Source organism: Eubalaena glacialis, chromosome 7 (assembly GCF_028564815.1).
Source record: "Eubalaena glacialis isolate mEubGla1 chromosome 7, mEubGla1.1.hap2.+ XY, whole genome shotgun sequence".
Classification (NCBI taxonomy): Eukaryota; Metazoa; Chordata; class Mammalia; order Artiodactyla; family Balaenidae; genus Eubalaena; species Eubalaena glacialis.
Window position 1 is genome coordinate 28849358 of NC_083722.1, and position 17104 is coordinate 28866461.

Genomic DNA, 17104 nt, shown 5'->3' on the forward strand with positions numbered 1-17104 from the left:
CAAATCCAGGTGCTGTCAGAAGAGAGACCAAGGTTAAGAGATAGATAACCTGTCTCCCTTTAGAGCAGTGGCGCCAGGGGCTGTGCCTGCAAGGGATGAGAAAGCTGAGAGCAAGCCCTGACCCTTCTTATTCATCCATTATACAAGTAGTACAGGAGAGAGCAATGGGGTTCAGCTTATTTACTGTCTTAGAGGAATAGTGGCCAATCCACTGATACATGGTCACAAATGTTATCAGGCTCTCACCATCAGATCAGCCATTCCTAGTGCTTAGAAGAGTGTGGTCAAAGAGAAAAAGGAAAAATGGGAGTGTACTCTCCGGCGCTACCTAATGAGAGTAGAATTGAAGTCTCCTCTTCATGAAAAAAAGAAGTAGGGGGTAAGTATCCCCATTCCAATGTGCTAGAACACCAGAAATCTTGGAAGCTCAGAGGCACATTCCTCAGTTTTACAATAAATATTTACTAAGTGCCAAGTACTGCCTTAGGAAAGGGTGATATAGAAATCAAAGCAAGGCACAGATACTGCCCTCAAGATCATGGTCTACTCTCTCTGGGGTGAGAGGCTGAAGATTTGGGTTCTGGTCCTGACTACCAAAAGAACTCTGTAAACTCTGCATGTCTCTGCTTCTTCTGAGCCTCCATCTCCTAACCGTAAAATGAGGGGGGAAATTGATCTGTTCATGAGGCTCACATGCAGTGATGTTCCTCAGGATTCCCTTTGTGCACATCTTCCCCCTTAGTGATTTCTTCCTTTGTACCCAGCTTACTTTGTCCACACACATGCATTTTAGGGAAGGATATGAAAAACTCATTCACCCAAAGGAATAAAGAACTGCTATGCTTATAAGGTGGATCTTCCCGGGAGTATTTCCATTTTCATGAAAGACTAACTCAAGTTGAATACTGAAATAATTGGAAATTTCCATGTAGCAACATTTTCTCCTAGCATGATTCTAAAGTGGCAGGCAACTCCACTGACAAATCAGGCCAGCCATGCTGCATGGAGAGCCAGTATAGAAAATCTATGTCTTTTCTTTACATGTATTAGCTTATCCACAGACTTTATAAAGCTATCCAAGAAGTATTCCCAGGATACTCTGCCTCATGAGAGAGAAATGGGTCTTTCCTTTGAGGACCTCCACAGTTGGTGAGGACAGGCTTTGTACAATACTGACTTGACCACATGTGTCACAGAAATCACCCCAACAGTCAAGTTAGAAAACAGTCATCGTCTACAATGGTACAGGAGTCAGAAAGAGTGTAACAATCCACAGCATGTAAATATCAATCCTTAACTGTAGTTAAGAGATGATCCCAGGACGTATCATCTGCTTCTCCTTATAATGCCTCAATATACTTTTGAGCTTAGCAAGTTTAGGTACAAACATTTTATCACCACTAGACTCAAAAAATATTCCTTTAGAACTTGCTACATTTGTGACACTGCTAGGTACTGAGGGGCAAACAATAATGAAGACATGGTCCTTGTTTTCAAGGCACTTTCACTGCTACATAGTACTTCTGATGGAATTCAATGCTGATGTCATCAGAGAAACAGTCAAAGTAATGAGATTACTGGCTTGGAGAAGATGGAAGATACCATGCTTTTTTGTCCAATATTTGAAGTATGGGTATGTGGCAGAATAATGGGCAAAGATTCCAAATGATACAATTAGGAGAAAATTTTGGAAATGTCAGGGAGACTAACTTCAACTCTAAATATGGAAGAACTTCCTGAATTTCAGAAAGTATCTGGGCAGGATATGCACTTGTTGGGCATAGAGGAAGAGTATACCCATCAGGAGGAAAGCTGAGTGTGGTCTCATGTAGCACCATGATTTGCATACTGTAGGTGCTTAATTAATATTTGCTGATTAGTTGATGCATTTCTTTGAGAGGCATGCTGTTTTATTAAAGATTTCCATACCAGTGTTAATGTAGTCTACCCCTTGAGAAATCTCAGAAAGTGTCAAAGAGATGATAAATTTTAGAAGCTGCTGACATTCTTTCATCAACTCTTTATTTAACCCTTCTGGATCCTGAATTGTTGTCAGTTAATTATAGGTGAAAATGTTCTGAAAAGAATAATGTGGACCTGTTTTTTTTTTGTTTGTTTGTTTTGGTTTTTTTATTTTGTAATTGCTGAAATAGCCCTAGGTTTTCATATGTCTCTAAGGGTTAGAACTTTCAGATGGTCACATGGCCAAAAATCATCCTTCCCAAGGTCCAGTTAGCTGTTTCAGAGTTATAGCTATCTGGGAGGGTTTTCATTTGACTCTTTCTTATGATTGTTTCTTGATTAATCTTTGCCTAATGGAAATGGGCGGGACAAAGTCCATGAGAATTCTCAAGACAGAAAAGAGTAAGATTTATCCCAAGAGAGCAATAAGAGTTTCCTACAACTTTCATCCCTTGAAGCTGTGTTTGGTGGCCTGGTGTGTTACCATGATTAACTGTCACTTCTATTGATGACTTCAAGAATGAAACACAGCAGTGTGCTGTACTACACTGTGAGCATTAGCTAAGACTCCAAATGAATGTTCACCCATAAATAAAAAGTGTCGCCTACTATTTATTGAGTTTTTAATATGTGCCAAGGACTCTGGTAAACACTTTATGTGGATTGTCTCGTTCATTAATGTCAGCAACACACTATCAGGTAGGGGCTTGCATTTCCTGCTCTGCACATAAGGAAACTGACACGGAGAGGTTGCTATTGAAGGTGTGGGGTAGGAAGTGGTGTAGCTGGGGTTTGAACCCGAGGAATTAACACAAAAGCCAGTACTCAGGGCCCCTCTTCCACCCCGCTATCTGCCCAGCCACTGTCCTTGATCCCTTGCCTTTGGGAATTAACATCTAACTTTTTCTGAGATAACTCCCGTTGATTAATTTATGCTGTGTTAAAGCTGTTAAGCTGTGGACCACTGAAAGGGGACAGATTACAGAGAAATATGGTGAGAAGAGGGCCTTTTCATCTGAAAAGGAACTCTGTACTCATCAGGGATGTATTCAAATGACAGCAGTTCTCTCACTTTGAGAGGACCCTCTAGGAGATGGTGTCCTTGCACCAGCTCCCCACCACCGCCGGGGCTGCTGGAGCTCAGCAGGCTGCCCCAAAGCCCTACTATGCTCTCCTTCTAGAAGGGAGTCTGGTTTGCTCTGTGAACTGCAGAATAAAATAGTGGCTGAAAAGCTCCTCTTCAGCTTCTTTCCTGCCAGATGAGAACGATTCTATTAGCTTAGCCTGAATAAGAGCACACATGGAAGGAATGCTGCAATTAGTTGGATCCAGTTAACTAAAGTCTTTTATTAATCAACATTTTTCCACAACGAACTTCTTAAGGACAGAACAGGCAATTTCAAAATAATCATCAGAGAAGAAAACTTTTAAACTTTTCTCTAGGCCTGGTATACATTCAATCCAAACTCCCACATTTCTGCAACTATATAATACTGTTCAATACTAGCTATCATTTGTGGGAACACTAATTGTATGCCAGGTATTTATATAAAGGGATTCATGTGTCTGTGTCTCCTTTAACACAGCAATCCTTTGAAGCAGGAATTGCTGTTTTCTCCTTTTTACAGATTGGCAAATCTAGCCATGGAGTCTTTCATTTGCCCAAGGTCACACATCTTATAGATGGAAGCTTAAACCCACAGAGCTCAGTTCTTTAACCAATATGCTAAATTGCCTCCTGATTATTGATAAAATGATGTATGATAAAATGATGACTCTGAAGTATATTATTTAATAAATAATAAAAACTAACATTTATTGAGTGCTTCCTGGGTCCCAGCCCTGCTCTAAGCATATTACAACTATTGTATCATTTAATCTTCACATAGCCCATTAAAATGGGTACCTCTTTAATCCCTATTTTCCAGACTAGGAAAATGAAATACACAGAAGTTAAACTAATTCTCCCCATACCACACATCACAAAATGATGTGCCAGAACTAGAAGCAAAATGTGTTACTCCAGAGTACATCATTTTAATTGCTACAAATAATGCCTTTTTTCCCTTTTTTTAAGAATTGGATGCAGAAGAGGAATACAAGTCTAATGCATTTTAGAAAGATCTCCAATAAAGCTAATCAACCAATAAAAGCGGAATCAGAAAGGAAGTTCTGGTTGATTAATTTAATAACTTCAAATAATCAGATGATCCAATTCTTGAGCTTCCTGGTTAATTGAGTTTCCACTGATTTCAGGCCATTCTGTTCAGAGAGAATTCTCGTTCATGGGTTGTTAAATTCATCTTCACTGGTAAGAAAGGCAGCAAAACATTCAAGGATGCTCCTAGAAAACTTGCTCTTTGAAGCATTATGCTTTTATCAAGCATTTGTGCTACAACTTTGAAGATTTTCTTTTGAATTATATTTATAAGAAACCAAAACTGTGCATAATTTAAATTTGCTCTGTAAGATTCCTTCCATTTCAAACGCATTTCTTAATGATTGAATCAGACATTTTAAATGCATTTTAAAAGCATTCTCCGGCTCTTGGTGTTATAGAAATCCTAAGTAATCATCACTTCTACTCTTTGTAGGATAAAAGATCCCCAAAGCTTGTAATTAATGAACCATTAAATTCAGGCATATGGATATGATATGGTTTTCAAATGGGACAAATGGGAGTTATTAAACTTCAAAACGATGACATTTTACCATATCTTCCTAATGGGAGGCACTCAGGAAATGTCCTTCAAATGAATGAACTGATTATTCTAACTAATCTTTGAATGTCTTTAGCTCAATAAATACTTAAGATTATCTTTATTTTCCTTCCTCCAAGTTCTTATACTTATTATTTTCTTCTTTTATATGATCTCTTATTGTAGGTCTTGATTTTTTTTAAGCATATGCTTGTGTTTAGTTTATGAGCTACCAATCCACTTCTCTTGACAATTGTAAGATTTTCAGCCCCGCCCGGTTCTCCCATTCATTGCTCTTCTCTGCTTGAAGCAATGACTTTTTCATCCACGTGGCTCCTCCCCCCCTTCTCCGATTTTAACAACCATGTTATATTCCTTTCAGAACAGCTTGCCACTTCCCATATGCCCAACTGGCTTTCTCTTTTTAGTGAGAATACAACTAAAATATCACTTCCACCAGAACGCCATCCCTTTCGCTAGTGACATGATTTGGAAATTCAAATCCTCCAGGAATTAACTCTCATCCAATGCTCCTGTTCTAGCTCCCACACTTCTAACTCCTACACTCAAAGAAGTCAATTTATAAAGTCAACAATAAAGGAAGTTTAATTTCTCTCATTTTCCAAAAATATTTTTTATAAAATATCAATGTCCTCCAACCAAAGACCACCAAGACTACTACAATAATTGAACAAATCTGGGTTTATTGACTCACTGCAATGAGGAAGAACACACACCTCTGAGGACTATGAAGCATTTTTGGAAGAAGATATTAGAATGGACTTATTATATGATTTTTGCAAGTATTAGGTGATTGGGAAGAGGGTTGAAGGCAGCATGGTTGGTTACTGTCAGGAAGAGAGGGTAAATCCATGATCAGTTATCTTAACAATTCTTAGAAGGCAAGGAAACCAGACCAAGATTAAACTGTGATTGGTAAAGAAGCAGCAATCAATCCTACTATTCTTGATAAAAGGATGTTTGGCCTATTTTATGTTTTGGACAATGTTTGCATTTTGTTTGTGCTCAGTCATGATTATGGAGTGGTCTTATTTTGTCTCAGTCTATCCCGGTCACAAAGCGATCTTGTCTGATGCTTTTTTGCCAGACCATCTGTGTGATCAACAGGACAATACTAAGCCGAGCTGTGAGGGCCAGACCAGCTCCTGGCAACACCAAGACCTACTTGACAGCACCCAGCTATCAGGGCTGCTTTTTCCTTTCTCAAAAATAATGTATATTCCTTTCATAAAACTAGAAAATGCAGAAAGCGTCTTGAGAAGAAAATGAAAAGCTTCCTGGGAGTCTTTTTCTCCCTGAATGGGAATACTAGAGAGGGAGATAACAAGAAAGCAAGCCACCGTGTGTGCGCTGGCTCTGCAGTGGAGTTTCAGCTCTTGGCAACACTGAGCTCCTGCAGCAAGGAAATCTGAAAAGAGAGCCCCCGAGTTCCCTCCAAAAGCCAAGTCAGCTGTGGTGGTAAAGAGAGCAGGAACCAGCTGCATTCAGAAGCTGGCAACCCAAGTCAAATGACTTGGAATGTTCTCCATGGTAAATACCCTGGAGTTGCCAGCCCTGAGCTTTTCCACTCAGTGGAGTACTTCCTGTGTGCCAAGCACATGTATTAACTTATCTAAAACTCAGAATAATCCCATGAGGTGGCTCCTCTTGTTACCTCATTTTACAGATGAGAAAACTGAGACATGGAGAGGTTAAAAAAGAACCTGCCCAAGGTCACAGAACTAGGAAGTAGGAGACCCAGGATTTAAACTCAAGCAGTTTAAACTCTGATTTAACCCAGGATTTAAACTCTGGCTCTGGGGAACGTGCTGCTAATCACAATATCGAATAGTGGGGCTTACCTAGTTTTCCCCACTTTGAGTATTAAAACCTTGGCTAATAGTCTGTGAGCTTTAGAACACTCCCACCTCCTCTCTCTTTCCTCTCTCTGTCTCTCTCTCTCTCTCTCTCTCTCTATATATACATATACACACATATCTCTCTCAATATATATACATGTGTATATGTATGTATATGTATGTGCATGTATATACACATATGCATATGAATAAACACACATACTGGATTTTTAAAATTTTAACTTTGTATAGAACTACAAAATAAATTGTCAAAAATGATGGAATGCAAACTCTGGAATGAGACTACATGCCCTTTTCTATACATTGAGATATGTGTCAAGTATATAACAGCTCTGAAAATCATACAATGAGAATCTGTTACTAGATTCCATTTTTTCTTATTAGAGACATGATAAAATCCTCTAACCTCCTGCTAAGAGCTAAGGGATGAGTATCTGTTCAGATTCATTCTGAATTCCTTATTTTCCTTCCTCGCTGCCTCTCTTCTCTGTGTTTTACCTGCCTCACTCCGTACGGGGATGGGGGCACTTCAGGAGAAATGCTTAAGGGTAATATGAAGCTAGACCCTCCCTCACTGCACACCACAGATTTACACGTAAAACCATCAAGTATGCCCCATCAAAGAGCAACTTGGAGCATTCCTGCTGAATAACTTCCTACCTATGTCTTTGTGGGCTACATAGGTACCAAGATGCAACAGCCTTGGCCGTCCTTTATGAATGGAGCTTGATAATCACCTATTTATTCTAGATGAGAGTTAATTAAAAGTAGTCAGTCTACAAAGACACACTGATAACCACCTCTAAGTTAGACATCATGGGGATTAGAAAATGTCTAAAAAATTCATCATCTGTCAGGTAACAGGAGTGCCTTATGGACCCATTTCTACCCTGCAACTAGCAACTTAGAGCAAGTTTCTTAATTTCATATTCCATTCCCTCTAGACATTTACAATGCTGAACCAGCCAAACGAATGAATTATGTGCTAATTTTGTAATTGAACATCATTGATATTTACCACCGCCTCTGCCACAGAAGCACTCAGCAAATGCCCTTCTCAGTAAATTGAGGGGCAAACTATATTTCACTAAATCTTATACTGAATATAGGGCTGTTAGTAACAATTATGGCAAGAACTTTAAAAATATCTTTAAAACTAGACAGATTTTGGCAGATCAAGGCCAATTTAGTTTCACAAACATTTACTGAGCACCAGTAAGTGCCAGATAATTGGAATACAAAAATAGAAAAGATAAGTACCTGCCCTAGATGGTAAGGACCTTATAAGGACTTACATGAAATACAGGCCCATGAATGGATAATTTCAGCTGGTGTAGTAGTAAGCACTAAGAAATGTGTTGGCACACAGAGGGGAGGCTTCTAAGTGGGTGAGTTAGAGATGAAGAGGGGAAGGGGAAAGCATTAGAGATGAGATCATGTTTAAGTGGTATCTTTAAAATATACATAGGAATCAGCCAACTAAAGAGAAAGAACAATGCATAAGGATCCCATATAATGCCAAACCAGTGACTGACAACTCAGAATGCTGATTCAATATCCCGATTTTTTTGTTAGCTGCTTTACTGGTTCAGTTGACTGGGATTTTGTTTTTTCATCCATTAGGTTGGCATCAGGATCACATAGCCTAAGAGCCCAATAAAAAATCAAAATGCTTTTCTAGCTGAGCTCAATGGTGATTTCCACAAACAGAGCTGCTGAACACATAGTTAATTAACCAAAGCAGAAATAACGGCTAAGGGAAAGTAGAAAGTTTTCTCTGGAGTGGGTTGTGAGAAGGAGTATTATTTTTACCTCTATTTTTTATGTCGCTGAAACAGGAGATGTCAAACTCTCATGACCTGCTGAGGGCTTAACACGTTCCAGTGAAAAGGAAGACCCACCAGTACGTCTTCAGAAGAGAATTCTAATTCGGCAGATTAGAATGAATTAGAAGCCCCACAGAAGGAGCTTATTAGAGCAATAACTGTATCAAAGGAAAACCCAGTAGGAAACTGACTGGGTCAGTTACAATTAGTTCTGATTGGATTTGATCCTTGTTAAAACTATTTTCTTTGGAATTCTTGATTTTGGAGAGGTTGGGTTTGGTATTAAAGTGGCAACTGTAAAATTTGTATTAGATTTGCAGAAGAATATCATTGCTTTGAAAGAAGTCACTTCCAGACTAGCCATGAACCAGAGAGATTTCCTACAGCACCGTCAGGTCAATCATAGTGTAGAAGTTTACACGGGAAGTGCAGGAGTTCAGAGAAATGTTGTAAAATGTGGGTTGGAATAAGTTCTCAAGAAGATCCATCTCACTTTAGAAGTCATCTTTACTTGTTGTAGAGTGATTGCTGGAGGTTCAGATGGAATAATAACTAATTCTGAATATTGTTCAGCTCACTTAGGACTGAAATGACTTTTGTTTGGTAACAAAACTTTTTATTTTAATTTTAATCATTTAAAATATTTCCTCTGGGGGCTTCCCTGGTGGCGCAGTGGTTGAGAGTCTGCCTGCCAATGCAGGGGACACGGGTACGAGCCCTGGTCTGGGAGGATCCCACATGCCGCGGAGCAACTAGGCCCGTGAGCCACAATTACTGAGCCTGCGCGTCTGGAGCCTGTGCTCCGCAACAAGAGAGGCCGCGATAGTGAGAGGCCCGCGCACCGCGATGAAGAGTGGCCCGCACTTGCCGCAACTAGAGAAAGCCCTCGCACAGAAACGAAGACCCAACACAGCCAAAAATAAATGAATAAAATTAAAAGTATGTGTCACATTTAAAAAAAAAAAATTTATAAAATATTTCCTCTGGCTGACCTGCACTGCCATGGCTAGAGAAAGAATCGACATACTCTTCATTTTCTCATTTCTCAATTGCAAGTAGCAGAACTTATTAAATTATTGTTAAATAGGGTATGTTAGTAAGCTGCCAGCTAAGTTTTCCTTGTTATTGCACAATTCTTCCATTTGCTTTCATTTAGAAAGAGGTCTCCCCAGCAACATCCCTGAAGACTTTTGGAATATTCAATACACACACATATACATGCAGATCTTTTATTTCTATTCACTTTCCTCCTTGAATTTTTCTCTCAGTTCCAATTCTGTGCAAATCATTTTTATTCCTAAGAGTTAATAAAAAGAGTTCTCTCTCTCTCTTTTCTTTCATGAAGCTTTATCAAAACAAATGTCAGTTATCCCATAATGTCCCAGGTGAGATACTTGTCATATTATTCTAATATAATTTGCAAATATATACTAATATAGTGGGAGGAAATCATGATCAATGTTTGGCAGTCATCTTTTGAAACATTAAATAAAGTGTATAATTTGGGCAGTAGATTATCTCTGCTGAGAGAAAAAATTCAATTATAAACATCAAAAACAAAACTACCTTCCCTTAATTTATAAGGGTTTGTGCCTTTATTCATGTTATTCCATCAGTCTAGATCACCACGGGCATCATCCTCTGCCTAGTAACACCTTTTGGAGATTTTCTGACCCCTCAGAAAGAATCAACTGTATTTTCACAGTACACAGCATACATCTCTACTTAACAAGAATGCAAGCCTTCCTTTCATGTCTGTTAGCTGCTTACATATATGTCTATCACCACTCAGGAGCATGAATGGTGTTCATAAGACGAACTGAGGCCTTAGGTGAGGATTAAGGATTTTGGTGGGAATCGGACAGAAGCAAAGAACTGCCAGGACTTGGGTACCAGGGAGTAATATAATGGAATCAGTTCAGGTCTCTGTTCAGTGGGGCAAGTCACACTTGTGTATATTCCATGCTTCATCATCTGAGATGGTGGACCACCTGTCTTTTGAGTGGATACCAGTGCCTTGATTTCAGGTGTATTGTTTGAATTGAAATAGGACTCTCGGAGTAAGGGTGGAAAAATAGTGAATACAATCCTTTTAAAAAGCTATGTAGAGATTTAAGGATTCTTTCAAGTGAGCAGAGATGTTCAAAAAATGGTTCTAGCATCAGAATGAAAACTAAAGGGAATAGTAAGAAACCAACAGGGAAAACACTGCAGAGGTTAGAAAACAGGATCTCCGTTGTCGACAGGCCAACTGGACAGAGCAACAAGATAATCCCAAACCCTAATTTCTCTTTGTAGGAGCCCAGCTCTGTGAAATAATTAAATAGTTATTTGTCTGGAAAGATGGAAGGGTGGATGGATGGATGGTTAGATAGATAGATAGATAGATAGATAAAGCTTAATACATACATACATACATACATAGCTAGAATACATTCACCAAATTGTTAACAGCAGTTATCTGTGTTATGGGACTATGGAATAATTTTTTCACCATTATTTTTTCCATTTTCCCCAAATTTTTGATGGAAATATGTCCTATTTTTATAGTCAGAAAAGGGCGATTAAAATGTGTGTATGTGTATGTGTGTGTGTGTGTGTGTGTATAATATCTCTTTTTCTTTTGACTAAACCAATAATTCTCAGTTGGAGGCAGTTTGGGCCCCCAAACAGCATCTGGCAATGTCTGGAGACACGTTTGATTGTCAAAGCTGAGGAGTGTGGTACTGGCATGTGGTGGGTAGAGGCCAGGGATGCTTCTAAACACCCTACAACATACAGGACAGTTGCGAAAATGCATTTGTATCAGAAGCTATGATCTCTGGCTCAGAATTACCCAAGCAAAAATGACCTCTGGACTGACAGATATTGGAAAAGATTGTGTTTCTTCTTTACCTTTATGTTTTATATATTAACTAGCACAGATCCTCATGTGTAGCAAATTCTAATAAATATATATTGGGTTGAGTTGAATTAAAAGTGTATATCTCTTCGGGACACAATTAATATAGGTATAAAGATGCATAATAAACTTCTGAATTAGTAATTAAAAGGTACATTTTCTAGACCCAACTGGAATTGAGAGTTATAGTTGATTTAATTCATTGAGAGGTTAGTGGGCATCTATCACTTTGTCAGATGTTCTGCAGAGTATAAAAGTAACATAAAATGCATTTCCTGACCTTGAGGAATTTGCAGTCTAACCGAAGAGATAGACCATGTCCTGAGAAAACCATTTTGTTCCAGAGCAAAACAGCACATGTTTGCGTGCCAAAATGAGTAGCTAATTAGTGCAACAGGAATTTAAGGAACAGAAAAAAATCAGTATGTCTAGAATTGTCAGAAACGGCTTCAAGACAAAGAAGAGAACTGAGCTAACAGACTGATGGGTAGAATTTCAATATAAGCAGCAACAAGAGGAAGGTATTGAAAGGCAGAGAAAATAGCATGAACAAAACTTGGAAAGTAAGACTGATCATAGGCAGGTTGATGGGGAGTGAGAGGACTGCTCTCGTTGAGCAGGTAATAGATTTGAACTGCTGGGCGGTGGCCAGATTATGGTGAAAACCAAATGAATGGGTATTATTAGGAATACCCTGTAAAATATCTAAGCCTATGAATGGGATAAAACATGCCAGCCCCAAAGTTGTGTTTTCAGTCTTTACCATACTTAGAGTGATTATTTGATCTCATATGATTTAGCTTCATCTTCCCACATGTAAGACCTTTGTACTATATAAAGCAACAACCTGGCCTACATAATGTACCTAATGCTCCAAAAAAGTGACCAAAAGCAGAGACAAGCCAAATTTAGCCATAGCCTCAGGTAACCTTTTCCCCCCTTGTGACTACAAAGATACCAAGAGTCTTCATTTCAGAAGAGAAGTGCTCTAATTAAAGAATTATTTTAATTACTTTAACTAATATCTGAATATTATGTTTTTGTCAAGGGAATAAGAGAACAAGTATTCTGTTTGGTCAAGGAGTCTTAGAGAAGATAGAAATGAATAATTAATGTTGTTAAGAATCATTAGACTTAATCCAATGCACATAGATGTTGAGCTAATAATTAATTGCAAGAATAGATCATTGGCTCAAAAAAAAAATTTACCTTATACTTAAATGTAGTTTTCATAACCCTTTCTATTTGTTAGGATAAACATATCTTTCCTGACTGGAGACCCATAAGAGAGAACTTTGGAGAATAAACACATTTTATATTGGGGACAAAAAGAACTCCAATGCAAAAACAATTAATAATTAATTTTAAAAACCTCCCAAGATGGATGAACCAATGTGTCTTTAAAATCAAAGATTAGCACTGTATACATTTAAACCTATAAATACTATAGTCGAATTAACTGTAAAGCAAGAATTCTTAGATACCCATAAAAGAGGTTTTGGTAAATGTTAATTTACCTACAAAGTTTTGTTGATTAGGAAAATGTTTAGCTGCATATAACAGCTGCGTATAACAGTGGCTTAACCAAATAGAGATTTGGTTTTCTTCAAAGAGAATTTGAGAGGAAGGTAAGCCACGGCTCTTCTTGTTGGCTTCGTGATGCCATTTAGGACAAAGCTCCTTCTGGTTTTCTAATAAGCATCCTTAGATGACTTCCAGTTGCACTGCATTGCCCAGAAGTGCATCATGTGAAACACTCCTGGCTGAAAGATAGGCTGAGAATAATTGTGCACATTGCAGCCCCAAATAAAACTAACAAAGAAGTAGAAGCATTATAGAGACCAATTAGCAAATTCTATTAACAACACAAAATCAGTGATTATAGTAAGACCCTAGTTATTAAAAGAGGCCTGTTAAAGCTCTGCTAAGTGAATTGGGTTAACACATAGCTCCAACATCTAGGTGCCACACAAAGTCCATTTTCCAGGATTTCTTGAACTAGGTCATTTTGTACCTTTAAATTCATTTTTGTCTAATGAATTTCTTGGAAAACAGCCCAAGCATAGCTTGTATCCATTCATAGAGAAGGTTTGCGTGTAGTATTGCTATGCCTACAAGGGCAAGAGTGATCCATGAGGATTTCTGGTCAGTCAGAAAGTTACCAGTTGATATATCCTGGATGATAACTGACAGAGCTAATCCAGGGCAGTGAAAAAAAGGGGAAATTGAAGGTATGGTATAATACTTTTATTTTCCCAGCTGCCTTCATTTTCCCAGCTGCTTTCTGGGTTTTTTTGTTTGTTTGGTTGGTTGGTTTTTGTTTGTTTGTTTGTTTTTCTAGTAAAGAAGCAAGTGGTGGTATCTTAAGAGCTGTCAGGTTTCTGGAAAAAAAACCCAGCTCAGTATCTAATAGTATCTGGCACATAGTAGGTGCTCAAGTAATATTTGTTGAATAGACCTTTTACCTATTTACCCTTATCAAAGGGTGCACAGAAATCGGTTAAAAAGAAGCATACTCCATCCACTTTAATGGAGCAGTCAAACATTTAGTCATCACCCACTCTGTGTGAATAAAAGCTCTGTGAGGAAATGCCTGCTATGATCTTTCCCACTGAAGGTCTTGCCCTGTGTTTTATGTGACCTGGCAGATTTTTTTGACTCATATCCAATGTTAATTAATCAAATCTATAGGAATTGGTTTCTAAGCTGTTTGGCTACCTAGCAGATTATTAACATTGTAAAATCAATTTAAAGCCATTTTTTAGTGTTTAAGATCATCTTAGGGCTTCCCTGATGGCGCAGTGGTTAAGAATCCGCCTGCCAATGCAGGGGACACGGGTTCGAGCCCTGGTCTGGGAAGATCCCACATGCCGCGGAGCAACTAAGCCCGTGCGCCACAACTACTGAGCCCATGTGCTGCAACTACTGAAGCCCACGCACCTAGAGACCCTGCTCCACAACAAGAGAAGCCACCGCAATGAGAAGCCCGCGCACCGCAAAGAAGAGTAGCCCCCACTCGCCGCAACTAGAGAAAAGCCTGCGCGCAGCAACGAAGGCCCAATACAGCCAAAAGTAAATTAATAAATAAATAAAATAAATTTTTAAAAAAATCATCGTATAATTTCCAAAATCAGCATGTAAGTCAGTTTGAAATGGAGGTTAGGGACTATCAGTCAATACATCAGTTGATAAAACACTGAACTGATATTGAGGGGCATTTGAAGATGGGTGACTAACAGCCCCTGCCCTTGACAGCTTAGGATCCATTTAGGGATACAGTATGTGTGCAGGGGGAAAAAATCACAAAACAATGTCATATTAAATTTACAATTTGTCAAATTAATAGAACAGACAATAAATGCTTCATTTTGCCCAGAATACCAATGAGTTTGGACTTTGCTGAAGTAGAAGCATGAACCAAACATATCCTGCTATGTAACTGAAATCTGAGACCCTGATAGGAGGATCATAGTACTTTGAAGATTAGCATAAGCAGTACTGTTGAGCATAGATAACCTATAAGGAATTCGCTTGAACCATAGGAGGAAATGAAAACAATTCTTCTTTTCCTTCTTTTTTTAAATTAGGTCACGGAACGAAAGGAGTATTTGAGCTTCTGTCTGGATGGCGGAGAACCAAAGAGAATTTGCCCTTCAAAGACAGGGTAGCAGATGCCTATTCGGATGTGATGGTGACCTATACCATGACCAGCTCCCTGTACTTTATTACCTTTGGCATGGGTGCCAGCCCGTTCACCAACATAGAGGCTGTGAAGGTCTTCTGTCAGAACATGTGTGTCTCCATCCTGTTGAACTACTTCTACATTTTCTCCTTCTTTGGCTCCTGTCTGGTCTTCGCTGGCCAACTAGAGCAAAACCGCTACCACAGCATCTTTTGCTGTAAGATCCCTTCTGCAGAATACCTGGACCGCAAGCCTGTGTGGTTCCAGACAGTGATGAGTGATGGGCATCAACAGACATCCCATCATGAGACGAACCCCTACCAGCACCACTTTATTCAGCACTTCCTCCGTGAACATTACAATGAATGGATTACCAATATCTACGTGAAGCCATTTGTTGTCATCCTCTATCTCATCTATGCCTCCTTCTCCTTCATGGGGTGCTTGCAGATCAGTGACGGAGCCAACATCATCAATCTACTAGCCAGTGATTCCCCAAGCGTCTCTTATGCCATGGTTCAGCAGAAATATTTCAGCAACTACAGCCCCGTGATAGGATTCTATGTCTACGAGCCCCTCGAGTACTGGAACAGCAGTGTCCAGCAGGACCTCCGGAGACTCTGCAGCGGATTCACTGCCGTGTCCTGGGTGGAGCAGTATTACCAGTTCCTGAAAGTGAGTAACATCAGTGCCAATAACAAGAGTGACTTCATCAGTGTCCTACAAAGTTCATTTTTAAAAAAGCCAGAATTCCAGCATTTTCGAAACGATATCATCTTCTCCAAGGCAGGAGATGAAAACAGCATCATTGCTTCTCGCTTGTATCTGGTGGCCAGGACTAGCAGAGACAAGCAGAAGGAAGTCATAGAAGTGCTGGAAAAGTTGAGGCCCCTGTCCCTGTCAAAGAGCATCCGTTTCATCGTGTTCAACCCCTCCTTTGTGTTCATGGACCATTACAGCTTATCTGTCACAGTGCCTGTTCTGATTGCAGGCTTTGGTGTTCTCCTGGTGTTAATCCTGACTTTTTTCCTAGTGATCCACCCTCTGGGAAACTTCTGGCTAATTCTTAGCGTCACCTCAATTGAGCTGGGCGTTCTGGGCTTAATGACATTATGGAACATCGACATGGATTGCATTGCTATCTTGTGCCTTATCTACACTTTAAATTTCGCCATTGACCACTGTGCACCGCTGCTTTACACGTTTGTATTAGCAACTGAGCACACCCGAACACAATGTATAAAAAGCTCCCTGCAAGAGCATGGGACAGCCATTTTGCAAAATATTACTTCTTTTCTTATTGGGTTGGTCCCCCTCCTATTTGTGCCTTCGAACCTGACCTTCACACTGTTCAAATGCTTGCTGCTCACTGGGGGTTGCACACTTCTGCACTGTTTTGTTATCTTACCTGTGTTCCTAACCTTTTTCCCCCCTTCCAAAAAGCACCACAAGAAAAAGAAACGCGCCAAACGGAAGGAGAGAGAGGAAATCGAATGCATAGAAATTCAAGAGAACCCTGATCACGTCACCACAGTCTGAAGGGTGTAGACTAATGGATTATTTTTCTTTTCCAGTATTGCACAACGATGCAGGGCAGGTAAAGCTCAGACCTCAGCTGCTTGGGCTGGCCAGGGGTAACAAGGCAAGTCAGATCAAGAGTGAATTATTCATGACACATCAAGGTGTCCACTTCTTGGGGGGAAGAAGGACTCAAAGAAGGGGAAAAAGTTCTTTGCAACCTTGTTCTCCACTAAAGATAAGTTTCTGGATGTGACCTTAGAGCTCTTCCAAGGAACGGACGAATCAATGGAGTGTTAGAAGGCCAAAGGAGTCAACTGCTTTTAAAAATAAAATGCTTAGGAGAGATGGAGTAGAGAAGATGGGGGCCTCCAAATAGCGGAAAAGACATAGGAAATGTCAAAATTGCCATGGCAATTTTCATATTTGTTTTTGGAACAGGTTGATCAAAGGAAACCTATGCACTTGGGAAGTACATATTTAATCCCATCTAAACCAAAGGACTTCCCAATTCATCTTAAGTGTGCATATATATGTATATGTGCCATATATACATATACTTAGATTTGTCTTTAGTGTACATTGACGTCTATGTGGAGGGAGGTGCCCATTTGCAGACCGGCTGGCCTTTCTCT

At 39.5% G+C, this 17104-nt stretch overlaps 1 protein-coding gene across 1 annotated transcript in view; it reads left to right on the forward strand.

The window, feature by feature from the left end:
• The window catches only part of PTCHD4 (patched domain containing 4), a 191979-nt gene extending 175489 nt beyond the window's left edge, over positions 1–16490 (forward strand). Inside the window, exon 3 of the mRNA XM_061194996.1 lies at positions 14857–16490. Coding sequence (XP_061050979.1) covers positions 14857–16490 — 1634 coding nt within the window. The remainder of the gene's footprint in view (positions 1–14856) is intronic.
• The last annotated feature ends 614 nt before the right edge of the window (positions 16491–17104 follow it).